Below are 13874 nucleotides of genomic sequence, written 5' to 3' on the forward strand. Positions count from 1 at the left end.
AACTGGACCAAGGCAGATGACTAAATGAATACTTTTTTCTCTTTTTCTTCCCCCCCTTTAAACAAATTCCTTTTAAACTTCTCCATTGTTTGTATAAGGTGTCATTTTTTTCTGCAAAGTTACAGAGTTCCTTGAAGAGATGACTTGTTTTTTACTTAGTTTTTTACACCAACAAAATAATCAGAAATGCCAGTAGGAAGAATAAATACTGCCCTTATACTCAAACAACACCTTTGTGTCTGACTCACCATCTCTGTTAACTCAGCCCTAAGTCTCTAAAGTGGTTCAGCCAAGCAGGCCTACTGTTGAAAAGACAAAACGCCTTCCCAGGCTGCTGTTGGTACAGATAATCCAAGCTAAGTCCAGGAACTCTACACTTCAAGCATGAGCCCAGTGCTGCTCTAAAAAGCTTAAAAGAGGGGCACGGACTGATGGTTGGAACAAGCAACCTGACTGCAATACCAGGGCAGGGGGGAGAGAACAAATGTCAGAATTTTCAGCCTCATACCCTCTTCATCCAATCCATACTTCAATGCAGGATATGCTAGCAAATACACAACCTGAGCTGACACAAACAGAGCACACAAAACAAGAAACCAAACCAGCCATCAAAAAACCAACCAAAACCAATGAACAGATGTGAAAGAGTAAAGAATTGAACCTTCTTTAAAAGGACATCAAGCACAATGCTGCAGAATATTTCTGCATCAGTGGAGCTTCTGTGCCTCAAGGAGGTAGGTTTAGCCCAATGGCACCTTTTCAGAAAACACACAGTCACTTCAATCACTGCAGCTTCACTGATCCCTGAGATAGCAGCAGTACATTTAGGAAGGCTCTGGCAACAATTTCTGGAGCAGCCACACTCCACTGAACTCTACTCACTCTGCAGGCAGTCAGCATTGAGCAGGTCTTGGCACTTCTCGTGGCACTTGACCCCGCACTCCCCACAGCGCATTCCCTGCCGCGCGATGCCCCACAGCAGCCCCTCACACTCGTAGCAGTAGGTAGGAGTTGTGGCTGTCCACACTTCAAAGTTGTGTGGGGTTGTACAAGAGATGGGGTAAATTAAGGCTTGCAAGGTCTTCTTATAGACATGAGATTTCTGAAAGGCAAGAGCACATGTAAACCAATATCCGGGAAGGTGACTGAGCATATTTTTGCTGGTTAACACAAGGGTTTTATAGGAAAAGGCATGACCAGTGCTATAAAGCTACACATTTGAGGTGGACAAATGAATGACACTTTTATATGCAGTGTCAGAGGACACCCCTCACCTTCCAAAATTTCTCCCCAGGCGTTAAAAAAACTGGAAGACAACAATTAATGTTTGTGGATGGGAAATACCTTGAATAAAGCAAGTTTCACACTGTCCCTTATGGTACATAGCACAGCAGGAAATGGTAAGATTACTGAGATCAAAAACTGTTTGACAGCACCATCAAGGCAGATGATGCCTCTTGTGGTGTCCTATGCAGGACCAGGAGTTGAACTCAATGATCCTGATGGGTCCACCTTTCCAACTCAGCATATTCTATGATTCTGTGTTTCTACATTTTTCAGAATTATATTGATACATTAAATATTACTTTTATGTGTTTAGTTTCTTTGACCAAATGATATAGGAAGCTTTGCATCTATATTTCCAGACATAGGTGAAGCTGGCTCTGAATCTCAGAGAGCCAAATCCCTTTAATTTGCTTAGTCAGAATTAAGAAAAGTCAAGTAACCCTCCCACTTACCAGCTCTTCATCTTTGAGAGATGTTCTAGTAGCCATTGCTGAGGTAATTCCGGCTTTTCGGGACTGAACCAGTGACTAGGGAAGAAGAAAGTTTGTTATTCACCACCAACATTTACAAGTGCAATGGCATTACATGCCCAGAGATGTGAGCAAGGGGACTCTGTCATGCCAGACACCAAACCAGCAATCTACTGCATTTGAGTTGGTTCCTTAAATGCCTGCTCACATCTCAGAGGAGTCAAATGTATACTCTGAAAGGTCTCCCAACTTGTTTCCATCTGTCCATAATCAGTCTCACTCTAGTAAATTTCTATTTGTTTCTCTGAAAGAATTGCCAATGAAACCTCGGTTCCCATCTCCACTTTTACTTTCTGGTAGCAACAGTAGCCCTTCTGCCGTCTGAGGTCACTACAACAGACTCACTTTTGTGTATCTAACTTCATTCATATCCAAAGGGAGATTATTTCACCATCTTTACAAAACATACAACACCCCAAAATGTGACAGTAAAGAGGTTGCAAGTAACAAGGATAAAAGAAAGGGGAGTGAGTTGGGAGCAGAGGTTTGAATGTGACAGTGTATCACATTCATCAGCCATCACTGAACACAATGAACTGCATTTTCCCCTCGGAATACTGCCTTTCACGTCATGCCAGCACTGCTTTGCAGCTGTGGACAGCACAGGGCACTGTCTTTGCAGCACCTCACAGTGGCATACAAGGGATTTCTACAGCCTCTCCAGTAACATGAAGGCAGAGAAGGATACTTAAAGATAGCAGCATTTGCTTTGAAATCATTCAACTCTATCAGTTTTGTACCACTTATGTTCTGCTTTATGTTGTTTCAAGAGAAACTGAAAAAGTTCATTCCAACAGTGATGGAGCAGGACAGAGTATTGGATACGCATTCACTGCAATAAGGTAGGCTCAAACAAAAAGCAAAGAAGTAGAGGGGGAAATAACATAAAGTAAGGGGTTTTTTTTCTGGTAAAGACTTGATGGATAGTCTTCACCTCCACTTACCATGGCCTGTGAACAGAGAGAATGAATGCATTCAAGGGAAGTAACACAAGTTAATGCCATTATTGCAACGATTTAAGACACAAGCAGTTAGCTAGACACATGCCAAGCTGCCCATGTGTAAGCTGGCAGACAAAATTGTATGCATCTTTTCACATGAATTACAGGATATAGAAACTTTGGTCTTTCAGCTGTTACAGCATTTCTTTCAAGTATGAAATCGCTACGTGTACTGAATACAACCAACAGAAAACCATTTGTCCTGCAGAAGCCTTATCATACAAGCATATGAAACTTGTCCTCATTACTCACTTGGTTCACATGCTTCCTAAGTGCAGAAGTCTACTGGCAATATTGCAAATAGCTTTTAAAATCCAACCACATATGCTCATTTATCTATCCTCTAAAATTCCAGCCTTCTGGTAAGCTGCCAAACCTCACACGGATGTTATAACTTTCCCTAAGGTATGTGATTTTTAGGAAAACCTTTTAAAATTCTGCAGGCCTAAAAATAATAAAATATTTTGTGTAAAATAGAAAGGATAAAAACATGAAAAATACCCTAATTCTGTGAAATTAATGAAATTGTCTATAAAACCATAGCTCATTCTCATTGAGATTTTTCAAGCAGTACTCCTAACCCTTTAGTATAAGAATTAATTTAATAAAATGCTTGAGCTTCTTGAAGTGACAATGAATGTGCCCATATATCAAGAAAGTAAAGCCAGTTGTGCAAATGCTGTGTGGCAGAAGAGAAACAAACAAATCTCTTACCAGATCACTGACAAGTGGAATTGGCTTTTTTTTGCGCAGATCAGGCATGCTATCAATGCCATAGAGACCACCTGCAGGCCTGGAAATTCAGGAGGAAAAAACCAAAAAAACTAATTAATTCAGGATTGGGAGGGGTGAAGAGGAGGATGCTTTACTGGAGCAAGAAAAACAGCCAGAAGATTATACTTAAGAAAGTGTAAAGTTAATGCTAAAAACGATTAAGTTTTTATCTTCTTCACATGCAACAATCCAGACATTCCTGCCTGGTGCTGGTGGTTAGGAGGGACCACAACAAAGAGGATCAGCCCCCAGGCAGGATGCTGCCATCTTCTGATTGTAGTCTAGAATTAACACTTAATACTGGCCCCTGAGGACCATATAATTGTTAGGAAAAAACTGACATCAGAGGAGAAAATATATTATTTTTGTTTCTATAAAAGAGATCATTTGTGGTGCTCAGCATTTCAAGCCATGCAGATGTGTACACACAAGAGATAGCATTTGCTGGCAGAAGTGACAATGAAGCAAAAGGGTGATTACTCCAGCAACAGTCACAGCCTGATGAAATAAAACACTCTGACCTACTTCCCCTTCCCAATGAGACCAGCCTGGATAATTATACCTGGATCCTACCACTTACTGGTAACACCACATGGATGTACCCCTGTACGTGAAGATGGTCTCTTAATCCAGCTTAAAGGCCTCCAGTAAATGCATCCCTCTCTAAGGACTTTAGATAATGCTTTTTCCTAAAGCTGGAAACTGAGCACAGACCTCTCTGCCGTAGCTTCCTCCCCACAATGAACACTCAGCCCAGCAGGCAAAATCCACAGGACCTCTCAGTGTCTCTCTCACCCTCCCCATCTCCACTCTGGTCTCAGGCCTCGCTAACATTAAGAATATGGCTTCTGAGGTCTTCCTGATTACAGAGACTGCAAGAGAACCCTCTGTCTCTCCATCTTTAGCCACTTGTCTCCACTCCCTGCCACTCTGGCTTACATGTTTCGGTATTTGTGTGATAAACTGGCTGGCAATTTCAGCCTGGTTATTTTGTTGATGTGGTACAACATACCCAGTCAGAATGCTCTGCAGGAAAATTACAGGAAAAAGGAGTGTGGGACAAACTGTTCATACAGCCATAAAAACTACCTTTCCAAATAATCTAGGAAATCAAACTGCCACTACAAATTCACACATGCCGTGAAAATTGTGAGGTTGATAAATGACAAGAGGCAACCTGCAGCCATTAGAGTGCAGGGCCTACTCAAGCCCCCTTAAATACAGCGAAAACCACCAAACAACAAAACATCCAGCGTGACCAAACATATGCTACAGCTTGAGAATGGACAAGGATGTCACAACACAGCCTAGCATGAGCCTGTGACAAAGAGGAAAGAGGTCCATTATTAGAGAAACATGTGACAGAATTGTAATAGTATAATTGACTTTTTTGATGGGGCGTAGGAGGGTGACGCGTCCAAGCCATGGCTGAGCTGACAGCTGCTGCTGGCTGAACAAGCCTGGTGGGAAGGTGAGCAGTCACGTGTAACTGCAAGAGCCGTGTCAGCTCCCCAGTTTTCCAACAGTGCAGGTTTCCAACACTGGAAATCCTCACAGCAAGACCATGCTGTGTTTTTTTACTAGAGGCTATCATCATTTCCAATAGAGAATTCCAGAAAAACTTTTTGACCAAGTCATACTGCAAAAATCCCTTCTCACTTATTACAGAAAAATCTCACCCACATAAAGAAGTAAGAAATATGTTTACATTGCCACATGTGTCTGCTGCCCTTATGCTACAAAACCTTTCTGATACTGATGATACTGTTCTGAGGCAAAATAGGTGTCATGGCAGACTACTCAGATGATGCAGAGAATCCCGGAATTACTTGAACCACAACACAGCTTATTGATAAGCTTTGCATCAAGGACTTGTGTAAATCCCTGGAATTATAAAAGCATATATAAAATTGAAAGGGAGAGTATATAACCTGAAAAGATTCAACAAAATGATCACAAGTAAAACTCCAGAGTTAATGCTCCTGGCTAACAGCTTTTTCCTAATCGATTTCAATTTTTTTTCTAATTTAATTGAAAGGAAACTGTGATACTCTGACATTTCCCATGAAAGAAGAGGAACATTAAAATTGCATGCTTTATAAATTCAAGATGAGCCTATATAAATTATTGTGCTTGAGAAACATGTCTAGTTACAACTTGGTTTGTTGCAAAATATTTTTGATAGATTGAAGTTTATGACAGAAACAGTGGCAAGCCAGGATGACAAATGTATTTGAAAGGTGCTTGTATTTGTCACTGAAGAGAGGTATACTAGTACACATATAGTTACACACTCAGATGACCTGCTTTCGGCTTGTTAATATTAATAAAAAAATTCAACAACAATTCCTAATTCTCAAAAGTGTTGTGCTTTTAGCTACCTCAGTCCTTTTATTCAAGCACAACTGCTACCTCACTTAATAACAGAAGAATTGACAGTGCCTCAAATGTGCACAGTGCAGTTTTATATGTAATAGGATAACTCTCCTCTGCAGAGGATGTAATATTTATAGCATTATAGAGAGCTGTATTGAGGAGTGAATAGCATTTCTGTATGAGAAGATAATTTGCACTAATAAATAAAAGATACAGATATGAGATACTACACTCAGAGACTGATCCACAATACCAATTGTACATTTTCTTTTGAAGTGATATCTCCAAAGCCAGTGATTACAGACAGGGAGCTCCTGCTGCATTATACTATAAATGAAAATTGCTTGAAGCATGTATTCATCTTTTAATACAAGTTGTATCACACAGAGGTTTCCATTAAATCTTGACAATCTAAGCAAGCTAAGGTGGTTTGCAATAACAGAGGATGCCTACTTCCTTCAAAGGACACCACAACTGTAATCTTCCCATTGAAAGAACAACTCCAAACAAAAATAATTTAATATACTTTGAGGCTAATAAGCCAAAATGTGGCCAAGGGTTGAATTAAAGGTTTACCTCCCACAACCACGTTCTCTGGGAATCTCTTGCATGGGATGAGTGAGTATGACAAACTTTTGTCAAAACTACATGAGCCAGACTGGTTAGCTGTATCTTGCACAGAAAAGAAAAAAATTACAGACTAGAGCAAACAATGCCTCGAATTGACAACAGATGTTTAAATAATTCAGGACTTGTAGGTGTATCTACCTTTCAGGCTAGGAAATAATTTGATGTGCATGAACCAATAAACTGAGTACACCGTCTCCTTGTTAAAGCAGGAGAAGGTGCTCTTTATAGTTACAATAAATCACTGCCTCCTGCTCCTGCAAATTGCCAATTCTCCAGCAGCCCACTCACTCAGTCCCAGGTTCCTTGGGAAAAGCAGAGGGTTGCTAGGCAGCTCCAGGCATCTGCAGGTGACGATTTGTGGGAATACCAACACCACAGAACAATGACTCCGAAAGGAGAAAGCCATATAATGAAGCCTCCAATTTAACTTTATGTTTTATTAGGGAAGCTTCCTTCAGTAGTATGAGAATTAACTTAAGCAAGCCAACATCTGGCTGAGATTTCAGGGCGAATCTTGCTGCTGCTGACTGACAGCTCCTAATGGGTGCCCCACCATCAAACCAAATCACCCTGACCATGTACCAGGTACATAACCTGTAAAATGTGTCACTGTCTTTTTCCTGCCAGAGGATCCCAGAGAGAGGATCCCATGCTAGCACCTATTACCACAGAGTGTCACACTGCAATTACAAACAGAATTTGTCTGTTTCATTTGCTGCAAGCAGTGTGCTGTGGAGAGAATGCACGACCTGATCACTCTCATCTGTGCAAAACAGGCATGATGAGCAATGCTTTAAAAATACAGACTGCAATAATTTCTAGAGTTAGTGCAGTTTTAACTACTACAATGAATCGCTGCAAATATGGAAGACTCCCCCAAACCTACCATCTTCTTTTAAGAGCAGAAGACACAGCACTCCTTCAGAGCTACTCTTTCCCCTCTGCTGCCACCAATGAATGATCCAGGAGAAAGGATTTCATGGGGACCACTCTGAGGTGCTCAGCAGCAATTATTTAATACTGCTGCCATAAGCACTTGCCACCAACACATTATAGATTATACATTGCAGCTATAGCCTTGCTCTTAACCACAGGTCTCTGTGGAAGAGCTGCATCTCCCACCTCCACTGCATTAGAAGAGACTGACATACAGCAGCAGCCTGGCCTCCAGTGAGGCTTGGCCACTTGATTATTTTATTAAAAACATCATGAATACTATTTTTACTTAGACTGAACTGCAGACTTCTAAAGTACACTCTGATTATAAATACAGGGATAAAAGGTCTCAAAATACCACTTACCCTCCTTTGAGCCAGGGTGGTTTTGATGGATCAGCCTCATCTTGGCCCTGAAGTGGGAGAAGGGAAAAAAAAAAAGCAAAACCATGAAATTAGTTTCCAGAAACATTTGCATTGTATTCTGCAGAAAGGGTAACAGACCACACTGCATGCAGGCAAATGCATACAGAAACTCGTTCAAGCCCCTCCAATGACCAAGATGTCAGGGTAAGTCATACAGACACAGACAGACTATGCAATTTCATTGAACAGCGAGGACTAGAACCTGAAGAGCCTGTTCAGTGCAACTCCACACTCAAAAGGCAGTCTTGAAGACAAACATTTTCTTTTTTTCCAACTCCAACAAGCTATTGTAGAGCTCCTGTTACTACAGGTCACCACTTAACATGAATGTGGGCACAATGAAGATGTTATAAATTAAAAGCCCTTCTATGAAATGCACAAATGACAGTTTAACATGAACCTCTCTATGAACACTTGTGAGCTTTGCTCGTGCCCAAATGCAAAGACTCTTTAGTCTCCCAAGCAGAGAGGTCCCATTACAGCTTCACTCATTTATTTAAAAGTATTTCGCTTCTAACAGACATGAAACAAGGGCCACCACCTGCAGGTCAACTGGGATTCCACAGCGTGATGGAAAACACCACAGACTGCAAATGCGGGGATCCATATTTATGAATTCAAACCATGTTTTCATGTTCACATTAAGACTACATTCATAGAGTGTTTCTCTGCGGATCTTGAGTGGACTAATTAGAAGTGATAAGTATTTGAACACTTGCAATGTACCTGGAAGAAACAATAGGTTCTGGATAAGGAGAAAATAGCTATCCATAACTAGAAACCTCTTTGTTTCAGTTCACAGGTCATATGTTCTCCTGCACTCCCTGAAAGAAATGCTGCTTTCACAAAGGACTAAGCAGGTCATGATGCTAATAGCTAAAACTCCAACCCCAGATAACGACATCTACCACGAGGAAAAGGAGGCTGCAACTTGCATACAGTGAAAAAGAAAGCATTTCCAGCCATGGAACTCACAACCTGAGAGTCAACAAAGTAAGAAGCTTGAGTCAGGAAATAGGATCCAACTCTATGCAAGATAAAGGAGCACAGCCCCAGAAGAAAGTTTTTTTATTTTCCTTTTCTTTTTCTAACCTATGCTCTGTGTGAGTTGTGCAACCCCACACTGTTCACAGGTGACAAAGACTCCCAAGAAGAGCTGAAATAACCAAGGAAAGAAGTTATCTTTGAGGTAACAACTTGAACAGAAGCAAATGTCCAAACCTTGTATTTTTGAGTCCTACAAATTAGGGAATTTGCAGATTTAAAGACTACCTATTAGTAATGTTTATTCTTATGTATTTAAACAGACTGAACAGTACAATGTTATCCATAACGGAATGGGCATGATCAGAGCAGGAAGGGGCCCAGATCCACAGTCCAGTACCATGCACGTTTCCTCACAGCTGCAGCAGCACACCAGGCTCCACCAAGCTTTGCTACCAAAACCCCTCAGCCTGAAATCTGCATTTTCTCCAGAGGGATCTGAACCAACTGATGGTCAAGAGAGATTTCATGAAGTAAATGCAACCAGATCCTTCTGAGCACACAGGGGAGGACAGCTCTACCTTTGCATCTGAATACTTGGAAGAGCTGTGGTTAGAAAGCAACACTAAAATGGACCAAGGTTTCATACTGAACCGAGCTTGACACCACTGGCTCAGCTGTGCTGAATGACAGAGAATGACAAACACAAACGTGGCAACATTGATGGCAGAAGTCAGTAATAACAAGGTTTTCAATCATTTCACGTGATAATGAAATACTGATATTTCAGACATTAACAGACCACAAAACAGTGTGCTCACTGCAGACTGGAGACTACAAGAGCATCAAGAATCTGGGAATAAGGGGGAAGGAAAGATATAGGGAAAGTTGTTGCCTAGTTAAGCAATTTCCTACAGGCAACTACAGGTCAACAGAGAACATCCAGGAATGTGGACGTGGGGAAGGCAGAAAGTATGATCAGGAAACAAACCTACATCATGTCCCAGCTTTGTGATGTGCAAGTAAAACTTGCCAGGAATTCCAGATCATTTAAAGAAATGAGCAAAAATATAATTTTTTTTTACCAGGTCTTTCAGACGTGTGAATAAAAACAAAAAGCAGAGCTTCTCTCGTGTCAAGACTGAAAATCATCTGGGCATAATAGCACAAAACAAAAGAAAAAGCTTTCAGTAAGCGGCAATATTGATGCAGGGCCAAAGCAGGTGATGGCTGTGTGAAAGCAGGAGTTATCACCTGCTGAAAGCAAAGTAAAGAGCTAATTTGTTCCAGGCAGCCTTCTCCCTGAGAAAATGCCAAGAGAACCAGCACCTGACATCCATCAAACGAGGGCTGATGCCTTGAGACTGTAGAAGAGCCAGTGCAGTACTCACAGTTAAAGTGTGTATGTGTGGAGGAAGGAAATGTGATCCAAATTAGTGTAGGACCATTAACGGCTTCAAAAGCTTGAAAGGGTTCTGAGCAAACATGAAGGAAAGAATTAAGATGGAGGCTTCTGAAAAACAGGTTTTGTTTCACAAAGCAATTATTTTTCTCTAACTATAAAATGAATGATGAACTGAATTTTCATTTCAAAAAAACCCTTTTGATACAGTGCCATGTGACGTTAATAAAGACCGGATAAGCTGAGGAGGTGGAATGAGCTTTCAGGTGGATAAACAAGTAACTGTAACTGAGCCAGTCATGGACAACGCAATAAGGAAGCTAGTGGGAGTAAGTAGGATCTCCTGATAAAATCTGGAAGTGACAAACCCAGGAGAATTATTGACACTGAACTCATAGGTCCAGTAGAAAGAACTGATGGCAGTAAATACTTCAACAATGGAGGATCAAACATGAAAAAATGGCAAGGTCAAAGCCCCAAAGGCTGCCATGAATTTGACTGATAAAAAAGTGTTCCTCAGTGGATAAAAGCATGAAACAATGGATTTGAGTTCTAGTCATCACACTGACCATAAGCCCCTATGATACAGCTGCCAGGCAGGAACAGAACATAATTCATAGAGTAAGTCCAATGAAATGTCTCCACAGAAGTAAAAGCATAAATACCTTTGTACTACGTTGGCAAGATTCCTTCAGAAAAGCATATGAAATCTTTTTATTCTGCATCAAAGTAAAAAATAATCACAAAGGAAAATGGCAAAAGCAGTTGGAGTATGTAAACACAATCCTATAAGGAGAAGAACAAAACATCTTGCTTACTCTAGCAAAAAGAACCTATTCCTGTGCTTGTTCAACAGGCAGGTGAATAGGAGAACTACAGCTAAAAAGAGGATGAAAATTCAAAGGTGTGTCATGACAACAGCTCTGTAGAAGCCTTTCAAAAGGACAAGCCAACACCAAACCATAACACTTCTACAGAATGACATTTGGAGGTTTATTTTAAAGGAAATGGCATAATATCACACAGTGGCAGTCACCAAGAAGTCCTCTGCAGTCCCTTCTTGCACTGACAAAGTGCAAGAGTAGTCAAAGAACCAGAGGCTGTATTAGCTACATGTGCTGTCATGAGGGTTTAAGACATCTCCATCAATGCCAGCTGAACAAAGTAATCCACAGTTTCCACCCCTCTTGGGGATAAGAACTCTTCACATATTCCTCCTAATTTAAAGAAAGCAAACACTAGTATTGTCTCTCCAGATGGATTTGCTGCAGGTGGTGAGTTTCCAACTCTCCAAAGGCAGCACTCATGCCAGGACACAGAAGGGCTCCAGCAGCTGCCCTGGGACTTGTCACCAGCCACGAGTCTCTTCAAGTTCAGCCCACAGCAGCAGCCTGAGCTGGTCAGAGCCTGGGCAAGCAGCAGAACAACAGGCAGGTGAGAAGAGCACTGCAACACCTGTGAGTGTTTTTAACACTGTCTTTCCCAAGGACAAATGGGAAGGCAAAGGGAAAGCGGACACATTTAACACCCTGTCATCCATCCACATGCTGCAAGTCACAGAAAGTGTTTTGCTGGCTCATGGCCTTCTCTGCACAGCTCTGTCACTTGATCTTTCCTTGAAAGCAGCCACATCCGACTGAATCTGAAATTTAATTTTTTTTTAACCTCCAGTAAGCACATATAAGAGCACTGAAAAAATGGAGAAACAAACATGTAAATAAAACAGGCCATGACATCCTTATTTGAGTTTTAAAAAAATTTTGATGCTGGTGGATGACATTTTTGTACCTACTATCCAACAAATACTTTAAAATGGGGAAGTGCTTGTCACCCCTAGTACTGCAGTATATTCATCCACAGTAAAGCTGTATAGTATACCACAAACAACTGCTGAAAGGTCTCCTCCAAGTAATTAAAGTCTCTTATCAACAAAAAACCAGTAAGAAAAACTATGTCAGTGACAGAGCAGCATAAATTGAAGGCCCTGGATTAAACAAGGCAACAGACATGGTTACTTAAGGCAAAATATTCAGTCACAGGGAAGTCAATGTTTGGTGAAGCCTAAAGGAAACAACAGGAGTTTTGCTTACTAAGGAAAAGCGGCAGCTGGGCTTACAAGTAACTTGAGAAGTTATTTAACAAAGCTGCAATTCTAAAATTTTGCAAATTCTCTCATGCACAAAAAGATACTTTAATGGACAAAACAAACAATCATACACTTCTGTAGAAGCGAAGTCCATAAAATGGACAGAGGGGTAAAAAATAAATAAAATAAATCACAAAGTCTGGAGCATCATAAGGGAAAGAAAGAAAATCCACAGATCTGTTAGCCTTTTATATAAATCTAGTTCTCCACATAAAAGGCTTCATAACAATGTAATTTTCCATCACATCTAAGTACTGTGTCTAGCACATTATCCTCTTAAAATATAAATCAGATGTAAAACATGTAAAGCTGCTTTATGCTGCTTTATTTAAACAGATAAAAAAATCAATAATGACATCTTATTTGTTTTGAAAATCATCCTAGCTTGTTTTCAAATACCATGTTTTATTATTAAACCTCAAAACCCTCAGTTAGATATAGGTTAATCTGAATTAGGCTAAAACAAGGAGCAACTGACTAAATTAAACTTCTCGTCATGCCTAATTAGTGCATTTCTTCATTGGCATTAACAGAGTCGGACTGAACTAAATCTTCCCAATTAAGTCAGTCATGTGGTTCAATGTCTTCATTCACTCAAGTATGCTGCATTTTACATGGAATCCAAAGCTTCAACAAGTCAAGGGATTATTTTAAATTCATTCTGTATTCTGCAATAGCATCCATTTATTAAGGGCTGAAGAGCCCCAAAGGAAGCTCCTTCCAACTGATGTATCATCCAGTACCACCTTTCTAGCTGCCAGATGAACAGTTTAAAGGAGGTTTACAGTGGTTTTGCCCTGAAGTCAAAAGGGGACTGTATTTAACACCAATATTTGACACCAGGTATCTCTGCATTCCTGAAAAAGTATTAATTGACAGATATTTACCAGTAAGAAGGAAACAAAACTGCTGATATATGAGCTAATAAAGCTTAGAAACGCAAGTTCATCGGACTCAAGGGATAACATCTGCATAGAGGCCCAAAAATCCGTGCAAGGTTCAGCTTCTCCTGGAAGCCAGTTTTGCCTTATTTATACAGCTACAGGAGAGGGGGAAGCACAGCAGGCACTGAATACACACAGCACAGAGTCATGAAAATAAAAGAGCTGAGATTCCAAAAGCCAGTAATTTCTCTATGTAAGATACAGTTGCTAACACAATTGTTGACAAAGCACACAGCAGTCAACAAAACAATTCTGCAGATCTTCCTAGGAGGAAAGAGTTACCTGTTGCCCACAGGATAATGGGCAGAGGTAACCAGTCCATGACTAGAAAGACAACAACTGTATGTATTAAGGAGAAGGTTCTGCCTTTCCCATGGGGCACAGGACCCTGGCTCAAGGCAAAGTGACCACCTAAAAAGGCACAGGACTTGTAGCAGAC

At 40.7% G+C, this 13874-nt stretch overlaps 1 protein-coding gene across 10 annotated transcripts in view; it reads right to left on the reverse strand.

The window, feature by feature from the left end:
* Positions 1–13874, reverse strand: part of UNC13B (unc-13 homolog B) — a 207969-nt gene that overhangs the window by 77917 nt on the left and 116178 nt on the right. For 6 of the 10 annotated variants that reach the window (XM_030969552.1, XM_030969548.1, XM_030969542.1 and 3 more), the window contains 5 exons: positions 7900–7946; positions 3533–3611; positions 2762–2767; positions 1740–1814; positions 883–1102 (listed from right to left, as the gene is read on the reverse strand). In XM_030969552.1, coding sequence (XP_030825412.1) covers positions 883–1102; positions 1740–1814; positions 2762–2767; positions 3533–3611; positions 7900–7946 — 427 coding nt within the window. The remainder of the gene's footprint in view (positions 1–882; positions 1103–1739; positions 1815–2761; positions 2768–3532; positions 3612–7899; positions 7947–13874) is intronic. The other 4 variants (XM_030969550.1, XM_030969546.1, XM_030969549.1 and 1 more) reach the window with 1 other exon arrangement.

The sequence above is a fragment of the Camarhynchus parvulus genome, chromosome Z (assembly GCF_901933205.1).
Source record: "Camarhynchus parvulus chromosome Z, STF_HiC, whole genome shotgun sequence".
NCBI lineage: Eukaryota > Metazoa > Chordata > Aves > Passeriformes > Thraupidae > Camarhynchus > Camarhynchus parvulus.